Source organism: Canis lupus, chromosome 3, assembly GCF_011100685.1.
Source record: "Canis lupus familiaris isolate Mischka breed German Shepherd chromosome 3, alternate assembly UU_Cfam_GSD_1.0, whole genome shotgun sequence".
Taxonomy (NCBI): Eukaryota; Metazoa; Chordata; class Mammalia; order Carnivora; family Canidae; genus Canis; species Canis lupus.
In genome coordinates, this window is record NC_049224.1 from 27,611,107 (window position 1) to 27,629,186 (window position 18,080).

At 37.5% G+C, this 18,080-nt stretch overlaps 1 protein-coding gene across 4 annotated transcripts in view; it reads left to right on the forward strand.

Annotated features, from left to right (window-relative positions):
* The window catches only part of HOMER1 (homer scaffold protein 1), a 130,970-nt gene that overhangs the window by 99,271 nt on the left and 13,619 nt on the right, over window positions 1–18,080 (forward strand). For all 4 annotated transcript variants that reach the window (XM_038532471.1, XM_038532470.1, XM_038532472.1 and 1 more), the window contains exons 6-8: window positions 9,306–9,462; window positions 14,203–14,313; window positions 14,946–15,026. In XM_038532471.1, the coding sequence (XP_038388399.1) occupies window positions 9,306–9,462; window positions 14,203–14,313; window positions 14,946–15,026 (349 nt within the window). The remainder of the gene's footprint in view (window positions 1–9,305; window positions 9,463–14,202; window positions 14,314–14,945; window positions 15,027–18,080) is intronic.

Consider the following 18,080-nt stretch of genomic DNA (forward strand, 5'->3'; position numbering starts at 1 on the left):
TGTATTTATTTACTTTGGAATCAAGTACAAGAAAATGCAGAAACACTAAACTATTGAACTGTTCTCTCCTCTAGTACTCCAAGATTATTAAGTCTCAAATTGTTATGTTTTATTGTCCTCTTGTACACTGTGCATAAATGTATTTGGTATGACCATTTTCTTCAGCATTCACCTGTTTGTTAAAATGCAATCAGCAGGACTTTGGGGCTCTGCAGAGTAAAGAAGAAAAAGGTTAATGGGAATCCATTGGACACCTTACCTGTGGCCAGATCTCACTACTTGATATATAGGGCCTCAAGACATGTTTAGGGAAATGAAGTAGACAAGTTCATAGTATGATGAGACTTAATACCTTCACGTTTTTCTGTCCTATTCCAGAGTCATCATTTCAGTGGCTTCCTACCCAAAACTAATTTTTAATTATGCCTTATATCTATAGCCCATTCCTTTCCTATATGTATCCCTGCCTCTATAATCCTACTTCTCCTGTCTAGTTCTTATCACCATCTACAGATGCCCACTAACCTCCTTCCTTTTTTTGACTCTTTTATTATGTGTTTCCTGCCCACCCAGTCTCCTCCCATGCCAACAAATACAGGCATGAATGGAGCAGCTTAGAGTCCATTCTACCAGTCTAAGACCTTTCCAGCTCTTACCCTTTGTAATCCTACAGTCACAGAAAGTGTATTTAAGAGTGCTCAGAAAGGCTTTTTTTTTCTTTTGGTAATGTGATAATTTTTTAATTGAAGTACAATTTATATATATAATAAAATTCGCTCTTTCTGCTTACTGTACAGTTTTATCCATTTAGATATTTGTATAGTTGTGTAGCCACCAACACAAAGTAAAGAAGAGCTCTGTTGTCCCCTAAAATTCTCTCCTGCTCTTTGGTGTAGTAGACTTCTATCTCTATCCCCCAGCCACTGGCAACCAAGGATTGCTTTTCTATCCCTATAGTTTTGTCTTTTCTGTAATGTCATAAATGGAAATCATATATTATGTAGAATTTTTTCCCCCTTTCTAAAAAGGGAAAGCACCTGAGTAGCTCAGTCAGTTAAGCGTCTGATTCTTGATTTTAATCAGATCATGATCTCAGGATTGTAAGATCAAGCCCAGTGTTGGGCTCCTGCTGAGCAAGGAGACTGCTTAGGAGTCTCTCTTCCTCTCCCCTTCCTTGCCAACCCACTTCCCTACTCCCAGCTCATACATGTTCTCTCTCTCTCTCTCAAATAAATAAAATCTTTAAAAAAAATTTTTTAAGTGATAAAATATGCATAGCCTAAAATTTATCATAACCATTTTTACATGTACTGTTCAGTAAAGTATATTCACATTGTTGTAAGAACCAATCTGTAGAATTCTTTTCATCTTGCAAAACTAAAACTGTACCAATTAAACAACAACTCTCCATTCCTTTCTTCCCCCAGCACCTGGCAACCACCCTTCTACTTTCTGTCTCTCAATTTGACTACTCTAGGTAACTTTTTAAGTGGAATTGTATAGTATTTGTCTTTTCGTGACTGGCTTATTAGTTCAGTTAGCATGTGATCCTCAAGGTTCATTCATGTTGCAGCATGTGTCAGCATTTTCTTCCATTTTAAGGTTCAGTAATATCCCATGGCATGTATGTATAACATTTTGTTGGATATTTGAGTTGCCATTGGACATTTGGATTGCTTCTATATTTTGACTGTTGTGAGTAATGCTACTGTATGGATTATTTTGCAAATATCTTTTAGATGCATACTGAGAAATTGAATTACTAGATTACATGGTAATTTCATTCTTAATTTTTTGAGCAACTGCCATACTCTTTTCCACACTAGCTGCACCATTTTATATTACCACCACCAGTGTACCAGCGTTCCAATTTCTCTGAATCCGCACCACTTGTTTTTTTTTTCTTTTTTTTGATAGTAATCATCCTAATGAATATGAAATGATTGATATCTCACCATGGTTTTGACTTGCATTTCCCTAATGACTGGTGATGTTGAGCATCTTTGTTAGATCCTTTCTGGCCTCTTGGATATTTTTTGAGAACATATTGAAGTCCTTTGCCCATTTTCTTTTTTTTTTGTTTTCTTTGCCCATATTCTAATCAGGATATTTGTTTTTTTGTTGTTGAGTTATAGGAGTTCTTTATATATTCTGGATATTGACTCCTTATCAGATAAATAACTTGCAAATATTTTTCACTGTTATGTGGATTGTCTTTTCACTCTGTATCCTTTGATTCACAGAAGTTTTAAATTTTGCCATAGCCCAAATATATTGGGGTTTTTTTGTTTTTGTTTTTGCCTGTGCTTTTTATGTTCTATACAAAAAATCATTTCAGGGATCCCTGGGTGGCGCAGCGGTTTGGCGCCTGCCTTTGGCCCAGGGCGCGATCCTGGAGACCCAGGATCGAATCCCACATCGGGCTCCCGGTGCATGGAGCCTGCTTCTCCCTCTGCCTGTCTCTCTTTCTCTCCCTCTCTCTGTGACTATCATAAATAAATAAAAAATTAAAAAAAAATCATTTCAAGTTCTCTGTCATGGAGCTTTTCCACCTATGTTTTCTTTTTAAGAGTTTTATAGTTTTAGCGCTTGCATTTAGGTCTCTGATCCATTTTTAATTTTTGCATGTGGCATAAGACAGAGGCCCAACTTCATTCTTTTGTATGTAGGTATTCAGTTTTCCCAGCACCATTTGTTGAAAAGACCATCGTTTCCCTATTGAGTGATCCTGACAATCAGATCTGTGAAACTCAATCAACTCTATATGTGAGGGTTTATTCTGGCCTATCTGCTGTATTCTATTGGTTTGTATGTCTGTCTTTATGTCCAGTACCATATTGTTTTGATTATTGTAGGTAGCTGTAAGAAGTTTTGAAATCAGGAAATGTGAGAACTATGTTCTTTTTTTAAAGATTGCTTTGGCAGTTTGGAGTCCTTTGAGATGCCATGTGAATTTTAGGATGAATTTTTCTTTTTTCTGAGGTAACAATGTTGAGATTTTGATGGGGATTATATTGAATCTGTAGGTCACTTTGCTAGTATTGACATTAAGTCTTCCATTCTGTGTGTATGGAATGTCTTTCTGTTTGTGTCTTTAGTTTCTTTCAATCGCCTTCTATAGTTTTCATTGTACAAGTTTTTTACCTCCTTGGTTAAGTTCATTACTAAGTATTTTATTCTAATGGATGCTTTTGCAAAGGGAATTGTTTTATTTCCTTTTCAGCCTGTTCATGGTGTATTAGAATTAGAACTGTTTTTTTGTGTTGATTTTTGTGTCCCGCAGCTTTGCTGAAATCATTTGTTAGTTCTAATAGCCTTTTTTGAAATCTTTAGGATTTTCAACATATAAATCATGTCACCTGCCAACATATTTTTACTTCTTTCTTTTTAATTTAGACCTCTTTGATTCATTTTTGTGCCGACTTATGCTGGCTAGGACTTTCAGTACCACTTTGAATTTGGAGTGGTGAAAGTGGACATCCTTGTCTTGTTTCTGATCCTAGAAGCAAAGGTTTCAGTCTTTCATTTTTGAGTCTGAGATTTAGCTGTGTGCTTTTCATATTTGGCCTTTATTACATTGAAGTAGTTTCCATCTAGTCCTCATTTATTTGAGGGTTTTTTTTTTTTAGATTTTATTTATTTGTTCATGAGAGACATAAAGAGTATGGGACATACGCAGAGGGAGAAGCACGCTCCTCACAGGGAGCCCAATGTGGGACTCGATCCCAGATCCTGGGATCATGCCCTGAGCTGAATGCAGATGCTCAACCACTGAGCCATCCAGGCATCCCTCAGTTAATTTTTATATGGGATATGAGATATGACTCAAGATTCTGTGGGAGGGGGGAGGGTAATCTAGTTGATTTAGCACCATTTGTTTAAAAGACTATTCTTTTTCTTTTGGATTTTTTATAATAATCTTCATTTCAATCATTTCCAGATATTTTCATTTCTTTGTGGGGATCCAATTTTCTGTCTGGTATAATATAAGAACTTACTTTAATATTTCCTGTAATATATTGTCTGGTGGTTATAAATTCCCTCACCTTTTGTTTGTCTGAAAAATTCTTGATTTCTAATTTTGATTGTTCAAATGATACCGATTTCTAAATTATACCAAAACAGGCATCCTGTTTAGGAATACTAACATTTTCCTGAACAGGTCCTTTGTAGATTCTCCAAGTTCGAGGTCTATATTTTGTACCTGAAATCTCTTGTATTTTGTATGCTGGATTGATTGATTTAGAGTAGAAATCAAGAAACGATAGATTCTTAATCAAGGCTAGTGTGAAATCCCATCCCAAATGTGAAATTCAGAATTCTTATATTTAAGAATTATATTAGTATTGAAAACTTAATTAAAATTTAATAGTTAAAACATTTACTATTCATTATTTTAATTAAGTTAATCCTGAGTTGCTTTTGTACTTCATAAAGGATACATTTTACCCTAATGAATACCTGTACTTTTTCATTTAGGTAGTCAGTGTGTTAGCTAAACTCACACAGATTGGCAAGCACTGGGCTGTCCTCATAGCGGAAGGATAGGTGGTGTAACTAGAAAATACTTATTAGAGAAGACCTGGATCTGTGAAAGGGAAGAATGTGATCTTGTAAATTGATGCTGATGATAGAAAATTTAGGGCAAAAATTCATAGGAAGCAAAATGAAAATCTGATTGGGAGGAAGAAACCATCACAGGCAAGCTAGCTTGACTAGAACAGGAGACACACTGCATGCGTGGTGAAGATAGACAATCCAGGAAGATAGACAGATTGATATCACCAAGCAATTAACTCACTTTCCATGGATGCTGATTGAGTGTCCCCCAAATTTAACTCGATTCTTACACTAACTACCTGGAGTTAGCTTCATACCTCACAGACTAAGCATTCAATCCCATGATACTGCTTCCTCTTCAGATGCCAGTCTCAAGTCTGATTTGTTACCTATGCTTCTGATTGGCTATAAATTAGAGCATCTCACAACTCCCTCCCTAGTGAACAGCTGGGTGAAATGATGCATGGGGCAAGATCCTGAAAGCAGGAGCTTTTTCCCTGTGGAGTTTGGGGCCTAGCACTTAAATGCTTTCTGGGTCACCAACATGGAAGCTCTTGGAAACCCATTCTTTTGCGGTTTTATGGAGGTTTTATGACACAGATATAATTGATAAACTCACGGGCCATTGGTGACTGATTCAACTTCCAGTCCCTTTCCCCTCCCTGGAGGCCAGGGGTTGGGACTGAAAGTTTTTAACCCCCCCCCCTGCTTTTTTTTTTTAAATTTTTTATTGGTGTTTAATTTACCAACATACAGAATAACACCCAGTGCTCATCCCGTCAAGTGTCCCCCTCAGTGCCTGTCACCCATTCACCCCCACCCCCCGCCCTCCTCCCCTTCCACCACCCCTAGTTCGTTTCCCAGAGTTAGGAGTCTTTATGTTCTGTCTCCCTTTCTGATATTTCCCACACATTTCTTCTCCCTTCCCTTATATTCCCTTTCACTATTATTTATATTCCCCAAATGAATGAGAACATACACTGTTTATCCTTCTCCGATTGACTTACTTCACTCAGCATAATACCCTCCAGTTCCATCCACATTGAAGCAAATGGTGGGTATTTGTCGTTTCTAATGGCTGAGTAATATTCCATTGTATACATAAACCTTTAATCAAGGTTGGTTCACCTGGCAACCAGCCCCCACATCTTTGGGGGGATTCTAAAAGTCACTTCATTAATGTAAACTCAGTTGTAGTTGAAAAGGCTTTGTTTTGAGTAACAAGATATCCATTTAAACCTTTATAAAGTGATTTCTGGAACTGAGGACAAAAAAACAAATGTAACAAAAGATGCGCCCAAGAGTTTGATATTTGCATATGTCAAGTGTTTAAATTAGTTCAATAAGGTTTTAGTTGTCAGATTGAAGGGTCCATTTAAATAAAACTCATCTCTATAGGGGAAAAATGGTAGGTGGTTTTTAAAAAAAAATCTGTAAGTTAGAACAGGTGCATGCTTTGCTCAGAAAAACTGAATTTGGAAAATCATTCCACAAAAGACGGAATAGAAAAGAGTTTTCAAGAATAGAAGTGAGTTGTTAAATTAATAGCTTAGCTTGTTGTTTGATTTTGTCCTTTCATGTTTGGATGAAATTTTCTCACTTAGTAAACTTTAGAAAATTTTTAAAACTTTTTATTTGAAACTAATAGATTTATAGAAAGTTACAAAAATTATGTAGAGAATTCCTCACCCCACTTCCCTTACGTTAGCATCTTCCATAACCATAATAATTATCAAATTAAAAAAAAATAATTATCAAATTAATATCAATACAATACTACTAATAAACTGGAGACTTGTTTTCATCATTGTCCCTTTCTGTTCTAGGAACCTATCTGTTTGCATTTAATTCTTTCTTCTTATTCTCCACCATTCTGTTTCTGAGTTTTGTCTTCTCTTGACACTTTGGAAGAGTACCATCCAGTTATTTTGTAGAACGTCCCTCAGTTTGAGTTTATGTTTTCTCATGCTTAGAATGAGGTTATGCATTTTTGACAAGAATATCATAGAAATTATCTTGTGTTGGGCACCTGGATGGCTCAGTTGGTTAAGCATCTGCCTTCAGCTCAATTCACAATCCCAGTGTCCTGGGATTGAGTCCTGCATGGGGCTCCCTGCTCAACGGGGAGTTTGATTCTCCCTCTTCCTCTACTCCTCCCTCCTGCTCCTGCTTTCTCTTTCAAATAAATAAATAAAATCTAAAAAAATTAAAAAAATTAAATCTAAAAAAATTTATATCTTGTTTCTTTCCCTATGCATCATATTAGAGGGCTCATGATGCACATACATCTCATCATTAGTAATGAGCTTTAGAAATCTTGATGATAGGAGCTATGCTTTCTTTTTTTTTTTTTTTTTTTTTTTGCTTTCTTTTATATAATACATATTAAAATTACTATGGGCAGCCCTGGTGGCTCAGCAGTTTAGCGCCGCCTTCGGCCCAGGGTGTGATCCTGGAGACCCGGGATCGAGTCCCACGTCAGGCTCCCTGCATGGAGCCTGCTTCTCCCTCTGCCTGTGACTCTGCCTCTCTTTGTGTGTGTGTGTCTCTCATGAATAAATAAATAAAATCTTTTAAAAAATAAATAAAATTACTATTAAAATATCAGTCCAGAGCACCTGGGTGGCTCATTCAGTTAACTGTCCTACTCTTGATTTCAGCTCAGGTCCTGATCTCAGGGTCCTATAATCAAGCCCCATGCCCAGCTTCTTGGGATTCTCTCTCTCTCCTTCCCCCGCCCCTGCCATGTTTTCTCTCTCTCAAATAAATCTGGTTTGTTTGTTTAAGAAAAAAACATCTTTTCCTTTCAAATGAGGCAGTCCTTTCTTACAGGGACAGTTAGTGAAGGAATTATGAAGAGAGGAGTCTTACCAATTAATAGAATTGTCTTTATAATAGAAAAATTGTCTTGGTTGAGGCAATTAACTTTGGATAGCTTTTCAAGTAGAATAGTAAATGAACCAATAGGCTATTGCTTTTAGTTCTTTTTTGTTCTATATGTGATACTGAAATTCTGTCAGAAATTAAGTCATAGGGAACTATTTCTAGGTGTAGCCTGTTATAATACCCGAAGTAGAATTTTTTTTTATTTTTTTTTTTAGATTTTATTTTTTTATTATGAGAGACCCTGAGAGAAAGGCAGAGATACAGGGCAGAGAAGCAGGCTCCCCGTGAGGAGCCTAATGTGGGTCTCAGTCCCAGGACCCTGGGATCATGCCACGAGCCAAAGGCTCAACCACTAAGCCACCTAGGTGCCCCTGAAATAGATTCATTGTAACAATTTTTTAATATTTTGGGCATTTCAAAATTATGAGTAACGTGAAATAAATCAGTAGCAGTTTCAGAAAAAATACTACATTACATGTCCCAAACTTTCTGACATTGAAGCATCTTCATGTTTTACAAAGGAATGAAATTGTACTTTCAGGATTTGATGCACTTAAAAAAATACAGTGCTTTTGGTGCAGCCACTGTGGAAAACAAGTATGGATGTTCCTCAGAAATTAAAAATATAAATACCATATGATCCATTAATTTCACTTCTGGTTATTTACCTAAAGAAAATAAAAATACTAATTCTAAAAGATACATGCACCCATAGGTTTATTGCAGCAGTATTTGCAATAGCCAAGATAGGGAAGCAGCCCAACATCCATCAATAGATGAATGGATAAAGATGTGGTGTGTATATATATTACAATGGAATATTATTCAGCTGTAAAAAAAAAATGAAATCTTGCCGTTTGCAACAACATGGATGGGCCTAGAGGGTATTTTACATAGCAAAATACCCTCTAGGGAACAACAAAATACCATAGGATTTCAAGTATATGTGGAATCTAAAACAAAAACAAATGGACTCATAAGTACAGAGAGCAAATTGGTCTCTCTGGTTACAAGAGAGAAGGGGAGTGAGGCAAAAATAGGTGATTAAAGGGATTTAGAGCAAACTTCTAATTAAAAAGTAAATAACAGGGATGAAAAGTACAGATTAGGAAATACAGTGAATAATATGATTATAACTTTGTATATTGACACGTAACTATACTTATCATAGTGAACATTTCGTGATTTATAATTATGAAATCACTTTGTTATATACCAAAACTAATATAGTATTATATGTCAACTATATTTTTATTAAATATTAAAAATTTGGAAGAACGCATGGGTGGCTCAGTTGGTTAAGTGTCTGCCTTCGACCCAGGTCATGATCCCAGGGTCCTGAGATTGAGCCCCATGTTGGACTCTCTGCTCAGGGAGGAGCCTGCTTCTCCCTCTGCCCCTCCCCCTGCTTGTGTGTGCGCGCGCTTTCTCTCTCTCTCTCTCAAATAAATAAATTCTTTAAAGAAAGTAAATAAAAATCAATTTTAAAAAATAAATTTTGAATAATACCCACCTCAGATAAATACACAGTACATTATTAGGTTTTGCGTATAGATATTTTTCAGGATATAATGTTTATTCCTCAAAAGAGAATGGATAGAAACTCTTCCTTAGATATCTGTACCTGTCCTAATGAAGGTGGGAGCTAGTCTACATTAAGTCTACTACTTTGGTACTTTTTATATTTCTTCACTTGCTAGGTTTTCTTCAGCAGGAACCTTTCAGTGAAATATTTGTATTTATTCTTTTTGAGTTATCTTTGAAACATTTGTAGACTATAAAATCAGTAGAAGCAAGTACTGCTATACCTTCAAAGTGACAATATTCAGTGTAATTGATAGAATTTTCTTTTCTTTTAGTTCAGCAATCAGCAAACATTGGGAGGCTGAACTGGCTACCCTCAAAGGAAATAATGCCAAACTCACTGCAGCCCTGTTGGAGTCCACTGCCAATGTGAAACAATGGAAACAGCAACTTGCTGCGTATCAGGAGGAAGCAGAACGTCTGCACAAGCGAGTAAGTTCAGAGCTACTGCTGTCCATAGAAATTTATGGCTGACAGATTTCCCTGATCAGCAGAAACTCAGTAGATTCAGCACAAGGACATCTGGAGATACTCATTGGTTGTTAGAACCTATATATAGGGCAGCCCGGGTGGCTCAGTGGTTTAGCGCCGCCTTCTGCCCAGGGTGTGATCCTGGGGACCTGGGATCAAGTCCCACGTCAGACTGCCTGCAGGGAGCCTGCTTCTTCTCCCTCTGCCTGTGTCTCTGCCCCTTTGTCTGTCTGTCTCTCTTTCTTTGTGTCTCTCATGAATAAATAAATAAAATCTTAAAAAAAAATAAAAATAAAAAAATATTTTTCTATTCTGTCACTGCCTGTGTGACCTTTGGTAAGGTATCCCTTTCTGCTCAGTATTCTCATCTATAAAATAGGAATAATAATATATAGTCTGTAGAATTGAGAAAATGAATCAACAAGTTTGCACTTAGTTGATGATAGATGCTTTTATTATTTTTATTGTTTGTTAAAGAAGGAACAACTTAAAAACATAGGTAACAAATTCTTTATAAAAATTGCTTATACGGGGATCCCTGGGTGGCGCAGCGGTTTTGCGCCTGCCTTTGGCCCAGGGCGCGATCCTGGAGACCCGGGATTGAATCCCACGTCGGGCTCCCGGTGCATGGAGCCTGCTTCTCCCTCTGCCTGTGTCTCTGCCTCTCTCTCTCTCTCTCTGTGACTATCATAAATAAATAAAAATTAAAAAAAAAAAATTGCTTATACAAGGGAAGGGAGAAGAAATTGGTAGGAAATACCAGAAAGGGAGACAGAACATGAAGACTCCTAACTCTGGGAAACAAACTAGGGGTGGTGGAAGGGGAGGAGGGCGGGGGGTGGGGGTGAATGGGTGACGGGCACTGAGGGGAGCACTGGACGGGATGAGCACTGGGTGTTATTCTGTATGTTGGCAAATTGAACACCAATAAAAAATAAATTTATTATTAATAAATAATAAATAAATAATAAAATAAAAATTGCTTATACAATGAGGATAGTGGATAGTGAGGTTTTCCTCACTATCCAAAAATAAAGCATTCTTGTGAAACCTTTCCTAAGCCAAAGTGGTATAAAGTGAAGAGTATTCCCTACTTTCCAGAAGTTCACATTATGTTAGTTTGTTTTTACAAAAGACCTACATTAGTGTCTGTTTTTGCTAACTTACAAATCTGAGGATGATTTTTAGTTTTGCCCCGAAAAACTGTTACCATACTAATACAGATCCTTTATGAAGTGGCATAATGCAAACTTAAGAAAGTGGGGGGCACCTGTATTTGAAACTTCATACAGGAAAAGAAAATCAGAAATTCCAGTGTGAGTTATATTAGTAGCCCAAACAATTACTTGTGAAACATTTTTTTGTGTTTAAAGCATTTGCATTTACCCAAAAGGAAGTAGATGCCACTGATTTCCTTTTTTAGGAAGGATGCCAAAGAAATGAACTTCATAGACAATAAGAAATGGGCTTACTACCAGAGCACAATTTGAGGAAGTAGTAGGATAAGGATAACATGAGAAGTAATTTAGAAATGAAATAGAGACAGGGAGGGAGAGTAAGAAACCTGAGTAAATGTCATCCTATTATATGTATAAAGGTTAACTTATGAGAAGGAAGAAGGAAGTTGTTTAATAGTATAGAGTTTCCATTTTGCAAGATGACAAAGTTCTGGAGATCTTTTTCACAACAGTGTAAAGCATACTTAACACTACTAAATTGTACATTTAAAAGTGGTTAAGGTGCTATATTTTATTATGTGTTCTTCACTACAATAAAAAAATTAATCCAGGCAGCCTGGGTGGCTCAGTGGTTTAGTGCCGCCCTCAGCCCAGGGCGTGATCCTGGAGACCCGGGATCGAGTCCCACGTCAGGCTCCTTGCATGGAGCCTGCTTCTCCCTCTGCCTGTGTCTCTGCCTCTCTCTCTCTCTCTCTCTCTGTGTCTGTGTCTCATGAATAAATAAATAAAATCTTTTAAAGAAAAACTTAATCCATGACAGTTAACTCATGAGCCAATAGTCACTGAAGAGCTAGTATAATCCCCTTATTCTGTAATTTTTGCCCTTAAGGAAATTTTGGTTTATAGAATGAATTGAATTTTAGAGATTTGAGAAATGAAATCTATTTATTTACATATTTATAATTTTCAGTGCTCTTCTTTGCTTCTTGTAGATCTGAATTTCCATCAGTTATCATTTCCCTTTAGCCTGACTTCCTTTGCAGTTTGGGCCAGAGGGGTGTAGGGGCAGCTTTTGTGTTTTCCTGTTTTTTTCACGTGCCTATTCATTTTCAGTTGTCTGTTAGACATTTTAAATTAGACAATATACACCCCATAGATTCTCTTCTCTGACTCTGAATGAGGTTGATTTTTGAGCAAGCAGTTAAACTTCCTTACAGATTTACTTGCAATTGTGAAAGTGTGGACTTAGCCTTCATGAAAGTCTGTTTATATTAATTTTGCCCTTAACCCTATGGTGAATTCCCTAGTCCTGGGAAATCTTTATTTCTAAGACATAATCCTTCTGGTGCTTTCAGTGGAAAGCTTGAGGTAATTACCAACGTCCTCTGATTTAGTGAGACTAGAACATCACACTCTTCTTTCTGTGGTGAGCACTACCACAGCTTAGCTCTTGCAGCCTTCCACCTCCTCCCAACCCCACCATGCTGGACTCCTTGGATTCTTATCTGTGCACATGTAGTTCAAGGGTCAGCCAAAGATTTGAAGGAAGTCTGTATGTTTATTTGGGGACTCTCTTCATATAGTTCTCTCAATTTCTAGCTGTTTCAGCTGTTCTAAGGAGTCCCCAGATCCTCAGGCTCCTCAGGGAAATAAGACCACAGGTTTCAGCTTAACTTCTAGTCAAGCAATGGAGCCAGACTAGAGTGCCTTCAAGCAAAATGATGTGTAAATTTGTATCTCACCCAATGTTACTGCTTTCTTTCTGTCTTTTGCTCTATTTGGTCACTTACCAGGGCATTCAAACAGTTGAATTTTACATTTTGGTCATGATTTGCAGTTTTTATCTATAGAAAAGTTTTTCCAGTAAAAAGTACTCCATCATTATCAGAAATGGAACTCTCCCCATAAGCAATTGATTGTCTAATTGGACAAAGAAAACTCATATATATTGAATAATAAGGAAATAATTGCCAAGATTTTGAATATGTTTCGTTTTGTGGACCACAGGACAGGAGAGAGCCTAGAGGGATTAAGTAGATTAAGGAATGATTTTCTGTTGAAAGTACATGCTGAGCTGAGAGCTGAAGGTTTGGTAATGTCTGATTGGCTTCAGCAGTAAGAGTGGACATTCTAGTGAAGTCAGCAAGATGGGTGTGAGAGTGGTTTATTCTTAGGATGAGGAGACTTGCCTACCTTTAGTTGGAAAAACCACATATTTACATAGTGTGAGTGTCTTGGGTGATGAGGATGGTTAAATTGTTTAGGGCTGGTATATGCAAGACCCGAGGGTTGTAAGAAATGATCCTTTGAATGGCTTTGAATGGAGGAGTTACACAACGATAGATGAATGTTAGTTTACAGGAGAGGTAAAAATAGACAGAAATTATATAATTATGTCCTCTGGTGGTCCATTGCTATAATCTAGGCCTACATGATAAGGGTCTGCACAAGACTATTAGTGCATGAGTAGAAGGGAAGAAAGTGTTAGGAAAGGTAGAGTGACATTTATGGAGGGTTAGTATATATTTGGAAAATGTGAAAGTGGATTTACTGTTTCCCTAATGGTCTAGAACTTACTGCATTCTAGTCAGCCAAAATGTATAAGATCCTAATGCATGTGAAGGGCTGTGATGGGGTATGTGTGTCTGTTTTTATGTTGACTTCTATTTTGACTGTTGGCTCAATAGTGTTTTTGGATGGTATAACTTTTAGGGCTACTGCCCTTTGCTGTTCTCTTAAAGTGCTCATTACAAGTTATGTAGCTCTTTGGGCCCTTAGTACATTCTTATTGACTAAAGAATGTTGTCTTTGGCTACAGAGACACTATTGATGTGAAGTCATTCTAGTATTGAATGATTTAAGTTGTATTTTAAGCGTATCTTTTCTTCCAGATTCTCTTACAATTTGGAAATATATTTAAAAAATTTCTCACTTCTGCAAGGCCAGTTTTCAGAAGCCATGTTTAACTTGAAAGCTACAGATGGAAGGCAGATGGTTATAGCTGATTTTGAATATGTTTTGATAAGAAATTTTTAAAGAAGCCTTTCATAATAGGATTTCTTAACTGTCATTAATCAATTAAGTTTCCTAGCTCTTTCCATGAGCAAGCCATATGAATAATTATTTCCCCTAGTCTTTTTTTTTTGTCCTAAATTCATGTCCTTAAAGAATCTATTCATTCTACCTTAAGTGTCTTAATGTATCTCAAAATTGATTTTTTTAAAAATATTTATTTATTTGTTATTTATGATAGACATAGAGAGAGAGAGAGGCAGAGACACAGGAGGAGGGAGAAGCAGACTCCATGCCAGGAGCCTGACGCGGGACTCGATCCCGGGACTCCAGGATCGCACCCTGGGCCAAAGGCAGGCGTCAAACCACTGAGCCACCCAGGGATCCCCTCAAAATTGATTTTCATGTGTTGTTTCAAATTTATGATTTACCTATCGGGTTTATTATATTTTTGGCAAGAAATCTTTTGACATAGTCGTATAATTTAACTTGTATTTACATTTCATTTCAGGTGACTGAGCTTGAATGTGTTAGTAGCCAAGCTAATGCAGTGCATACTCACAAGACAGAATTAAATCAAACAATACAAGAACTGGAAGAGACGCTGAAAGTGAAGGAAGAGGTATTTGCTACTTTTCACTCATCTGTGTAATCTGGCTAGCATATATGTACAAAATATTTGAATCTCTGTCAGATTTACAGGTACTTGATGGAATAAAATAAGCTTGTGGGATGTTGTGGCGGGGGTGGGGGGAATGAAATTTTTTTTGATTGATATGTGTCCATATCTTCTCCATCCTTGTTTCTGCTGTTAGGAACTATGGTGAGGCAGTCAGCCTGAAGGTTTCTTGCCTTCTGTATGAAAGTTACATTCATAAAATCCAAAGAAAACCGTGAAAGGTTTAAATGAATTTTCCAAACTATTGCTTTCTCTGGTTTCCAGTCATAAGATTTAATATCCCAAGAAAGAATTATATCCACAAAGCTTGAAGCAGCCTTAAAATGTTGTGATTACGGTTTCTAAGCAGTGCTGTACCACAGCCACCAAGTAGACGTATTGCTGAAGATGATCATGTACTAGAAAACATTCCCAAAAAGACAAATTCACCTCTCAAAAAAATCAGCATAAAGGAATGTTTTTAAAAAAATTTTTTTCTAAGAACTTGGACCGTAATTTCAGGGAGAAATAAGACCTTTTCTTTCCTTGATTTAGTTTAAATATTGTTGCTAAAGACATTGCTCTACTTTTTCTAGGAAATAGAAAGATTAAAACAAGAAATTGATAATGCCAGAGAACTACAAGAACAGAGGGATTCTTTGACTCAGAAACTACAGGTGGGTTATAAAAACATTTTTATTTCATTTCTGCATAGAGTGGCATCAATCATTCTTTCACATAGTAATGACTTTCTGAAATTTCATTTTGTAGACTCTCAGTCATTTTTCCAGGAGTTCTGATTTATGTTTAATCTTTGATTCTTCAAAAATTATGATAACTTCATCTAGGTAGCATTTGATCATCATAGATGGTCGTTTATAAATTGTCTTTAGTAAATTATTTTAGAAATGTCTACACTTTAACATAAAAATACCCTGAATTTATTTTTAATTATTTTTTAAGATTTTATTTATTTATTCATGAGAGACACAGAGAGAGAGGCAGAGACATAGGCAGAGAGAGAAGCAGGCTCCCTGCAGGAAGCCCGATGTGACACTCGATCCCGGGACCCCGGGATCACACCCCAAGTCAAAGGAAGACGCCCAACTGCTGAGCCACCCAGGCTTCCCAAAATACCCTGAATTTAAAGAGAATTTCTCAAATGGATCTCATTCAATTGAAGAGTTCTCATTTTTTTTTACACTGAACTAATTAGTATGAATTGCAGAAATAGTTGTGCCCTATTGGAAATTAAATTAGTGCCGTTTTTCTTCCTTTATTCTAATTAATTTTATTCACTTTTTACATAAATAATATGTTTCCTGACTCTAATTTGCATACATATATCCTGTAATAGCAGTTAGGGAAGATTTTTAGAATTCATTTTCAAAGTCTCTTGGTGCTTTAGGCACTTGGCTTACACTCCAGTTCTCTATAAAGAAAGGTTAGGACCACTTTAAAGTTGGGAGTAGGGACTCCTGGGTGGCTCAGTGGTTGAGCGTCTGCCTTCAGCTCAGGGCATGATCCTGGCGTCCTGGGATCAGGTCCCACTCCCTGCATGGAACCTGCTTCTCCCTCTGCCTGTGTCTCTGCCTCTCTCTCTGTGTGTGTCTCTCATGAATAAATGAATAAAATCTTTTAAAAAAATAAAGTTGGTAGTAGAAATAAATATATGTACAGAGTGAGGAATTTTGGAAAAGAGATTTTAAGTGGGACCTGAAAGCTCAGAGATAGAAGGAGTACCTCAATTATAATGAGAATATCTTGTATTGAGTGCTTACTGTATGCCAGACACTGTGCTCAGTACTTTACTTATATTATGCATTTACTTCTTGTAATAGTCATCTGAGGAAACTGAAGCTTGTAAATGTTATTTATCCAGTCTCCGTTTATATAGATAGTCAGAATTCTGCAACAGTAGAGACCCTTCATAAAGGAAATAGGTTCTTTATGTGGCATGAAACATTTCCCTCTCTCCTATCACTGACTTTCAGGAGACTGGGAAAAATAAGGTGGTTTGTTTTGGTTAGCCCTATTAAATGTTGTTCCCACATTTTAATGATCTCTGTAAATTAGTGGTTCTCGAGGGGGAGGAGTTTTGTGCTACAGGGGACTTTTAGGAACGTGCTGAGACAATTTTGATTTTCACAACTCAGGCAGTACTATTGACATCTAGTAGGTTGAAGTCAAGAATGCTGCTAAGCTTCCAGGTATCTGGCCCAAAATGTCAATGGTGCCAAGATTGACAAAGCTTGGTGTAGAAGTAAGGATGAAGCATGTAATCAGGGCTAGAAAAAGTAGGGGAAATTTGATGTAGCTTTGTTTTTTATTCCTTAGGTTTAGGCTACCCTTTCCTGAGTCCTTGCTATGATTCAGGCATTTGCCAAGCACTTGCATACTTGTGCTCAAATTCTCACGCTAACGGGGGTGGTATCCCCATTTTCAAAAAGAAGGCAGTTGGTTCAGAGGTGTTAACAAGTTTTCAAGGCACTGATCTAGAAAGTGGTGAGGCCTAAATTTATTTTAATTCCAAAGTTTCTATTCTTTCTGTATTACCATCACACTGCTTCAGGCGGCCAAGCTGTCGAGACATTCCTGATGGTTCTTTAAAACTTTTTTACTAGTTAGATACCCATAGTCCCTGAGAAACCAAGGGGTGATTTTTTTAAATAAATTTCTAAATGTATTTCATCATTAATTGATTGATAATTGAATTTTAAAGCTGGCTCCTATTCTTACCTCTTTTTTCACCAAATATCAAAAATGCTCGTCAGGGGACGGCTGGGTGGCTCAGCGGTTAAGCGCCTATATTTGTCTCAGGGTGTGATCCTGTAGTCCTGGGATTGAGTCCCATTTCGGGCTCCCTGCATGGAGCCTGCTGCTCCCTCTGCCTGTGTCTCTGCCTCTCTCTATGTGCCTCTCATGAATAAATAAAATCTTAAAAGAAAATGCTTGTTTCAAAAACAACCTATGAAGGGGGGCACTTGGGTGGCTCAGTCAGATGCTTTAGCATCTGCCTTTGGCTCACTCAGGTCATGATCTCAGGGTCCTGGGATCAAGTCCCATGTTCGGTTCCCTGCTCAGCAGAGATTCTGCTTCTCCCTCTGCCTCTGCCTCTGCCTCTGCCTCTGGCTTGTGTTCTCTCTCTCTCTCTCTGTCAAATAAATAAATAATAATTAAAACACACACACAGGAAAACAACCTACCCAGAACAGGATAGGGAAGCTTTCAGACCTTCAGGTGGGTGGGCTCCCGCTTGTAATGTAGGCCTAGGCTCATGTGTTAATTTCTCCAACTTCTCAATTTAAGCACTACTCTGCAAGGTCCCCCCCACTCCACCCCAAATACTCTTTGTAATATTACCATGTTTTATTTTCCTAATAGCAATTATCACTGTCCAAAGTGGTCCTGTTTATTTCATTTTTAAACTTTATTTTGAAATAATTTCAGACTTAAAAGTTGCAAGAATAGGGACGCTTGGGTGGCTCAGTGGTTGAGTGCCTGCCTTTGGCTCAGGGTGTGATCCCAGGACCCTGGGATCGGGTCCCACATTGCACTTCACACAGGGAGCCTGCTTCTCCCTCTGCCTGTGTCTCTGCCTGTCTCTGTGTGTCTCTCATGAATAAATAAATAATTTTTTTTTAAAGTTGCAAGAAGGGGTCCCTAGGTGGCTCAGAGGTTTAGCGCCTGCCTTTGGCCCAGGGCGCAATCCTGGGGTCTTGGGATCGAGT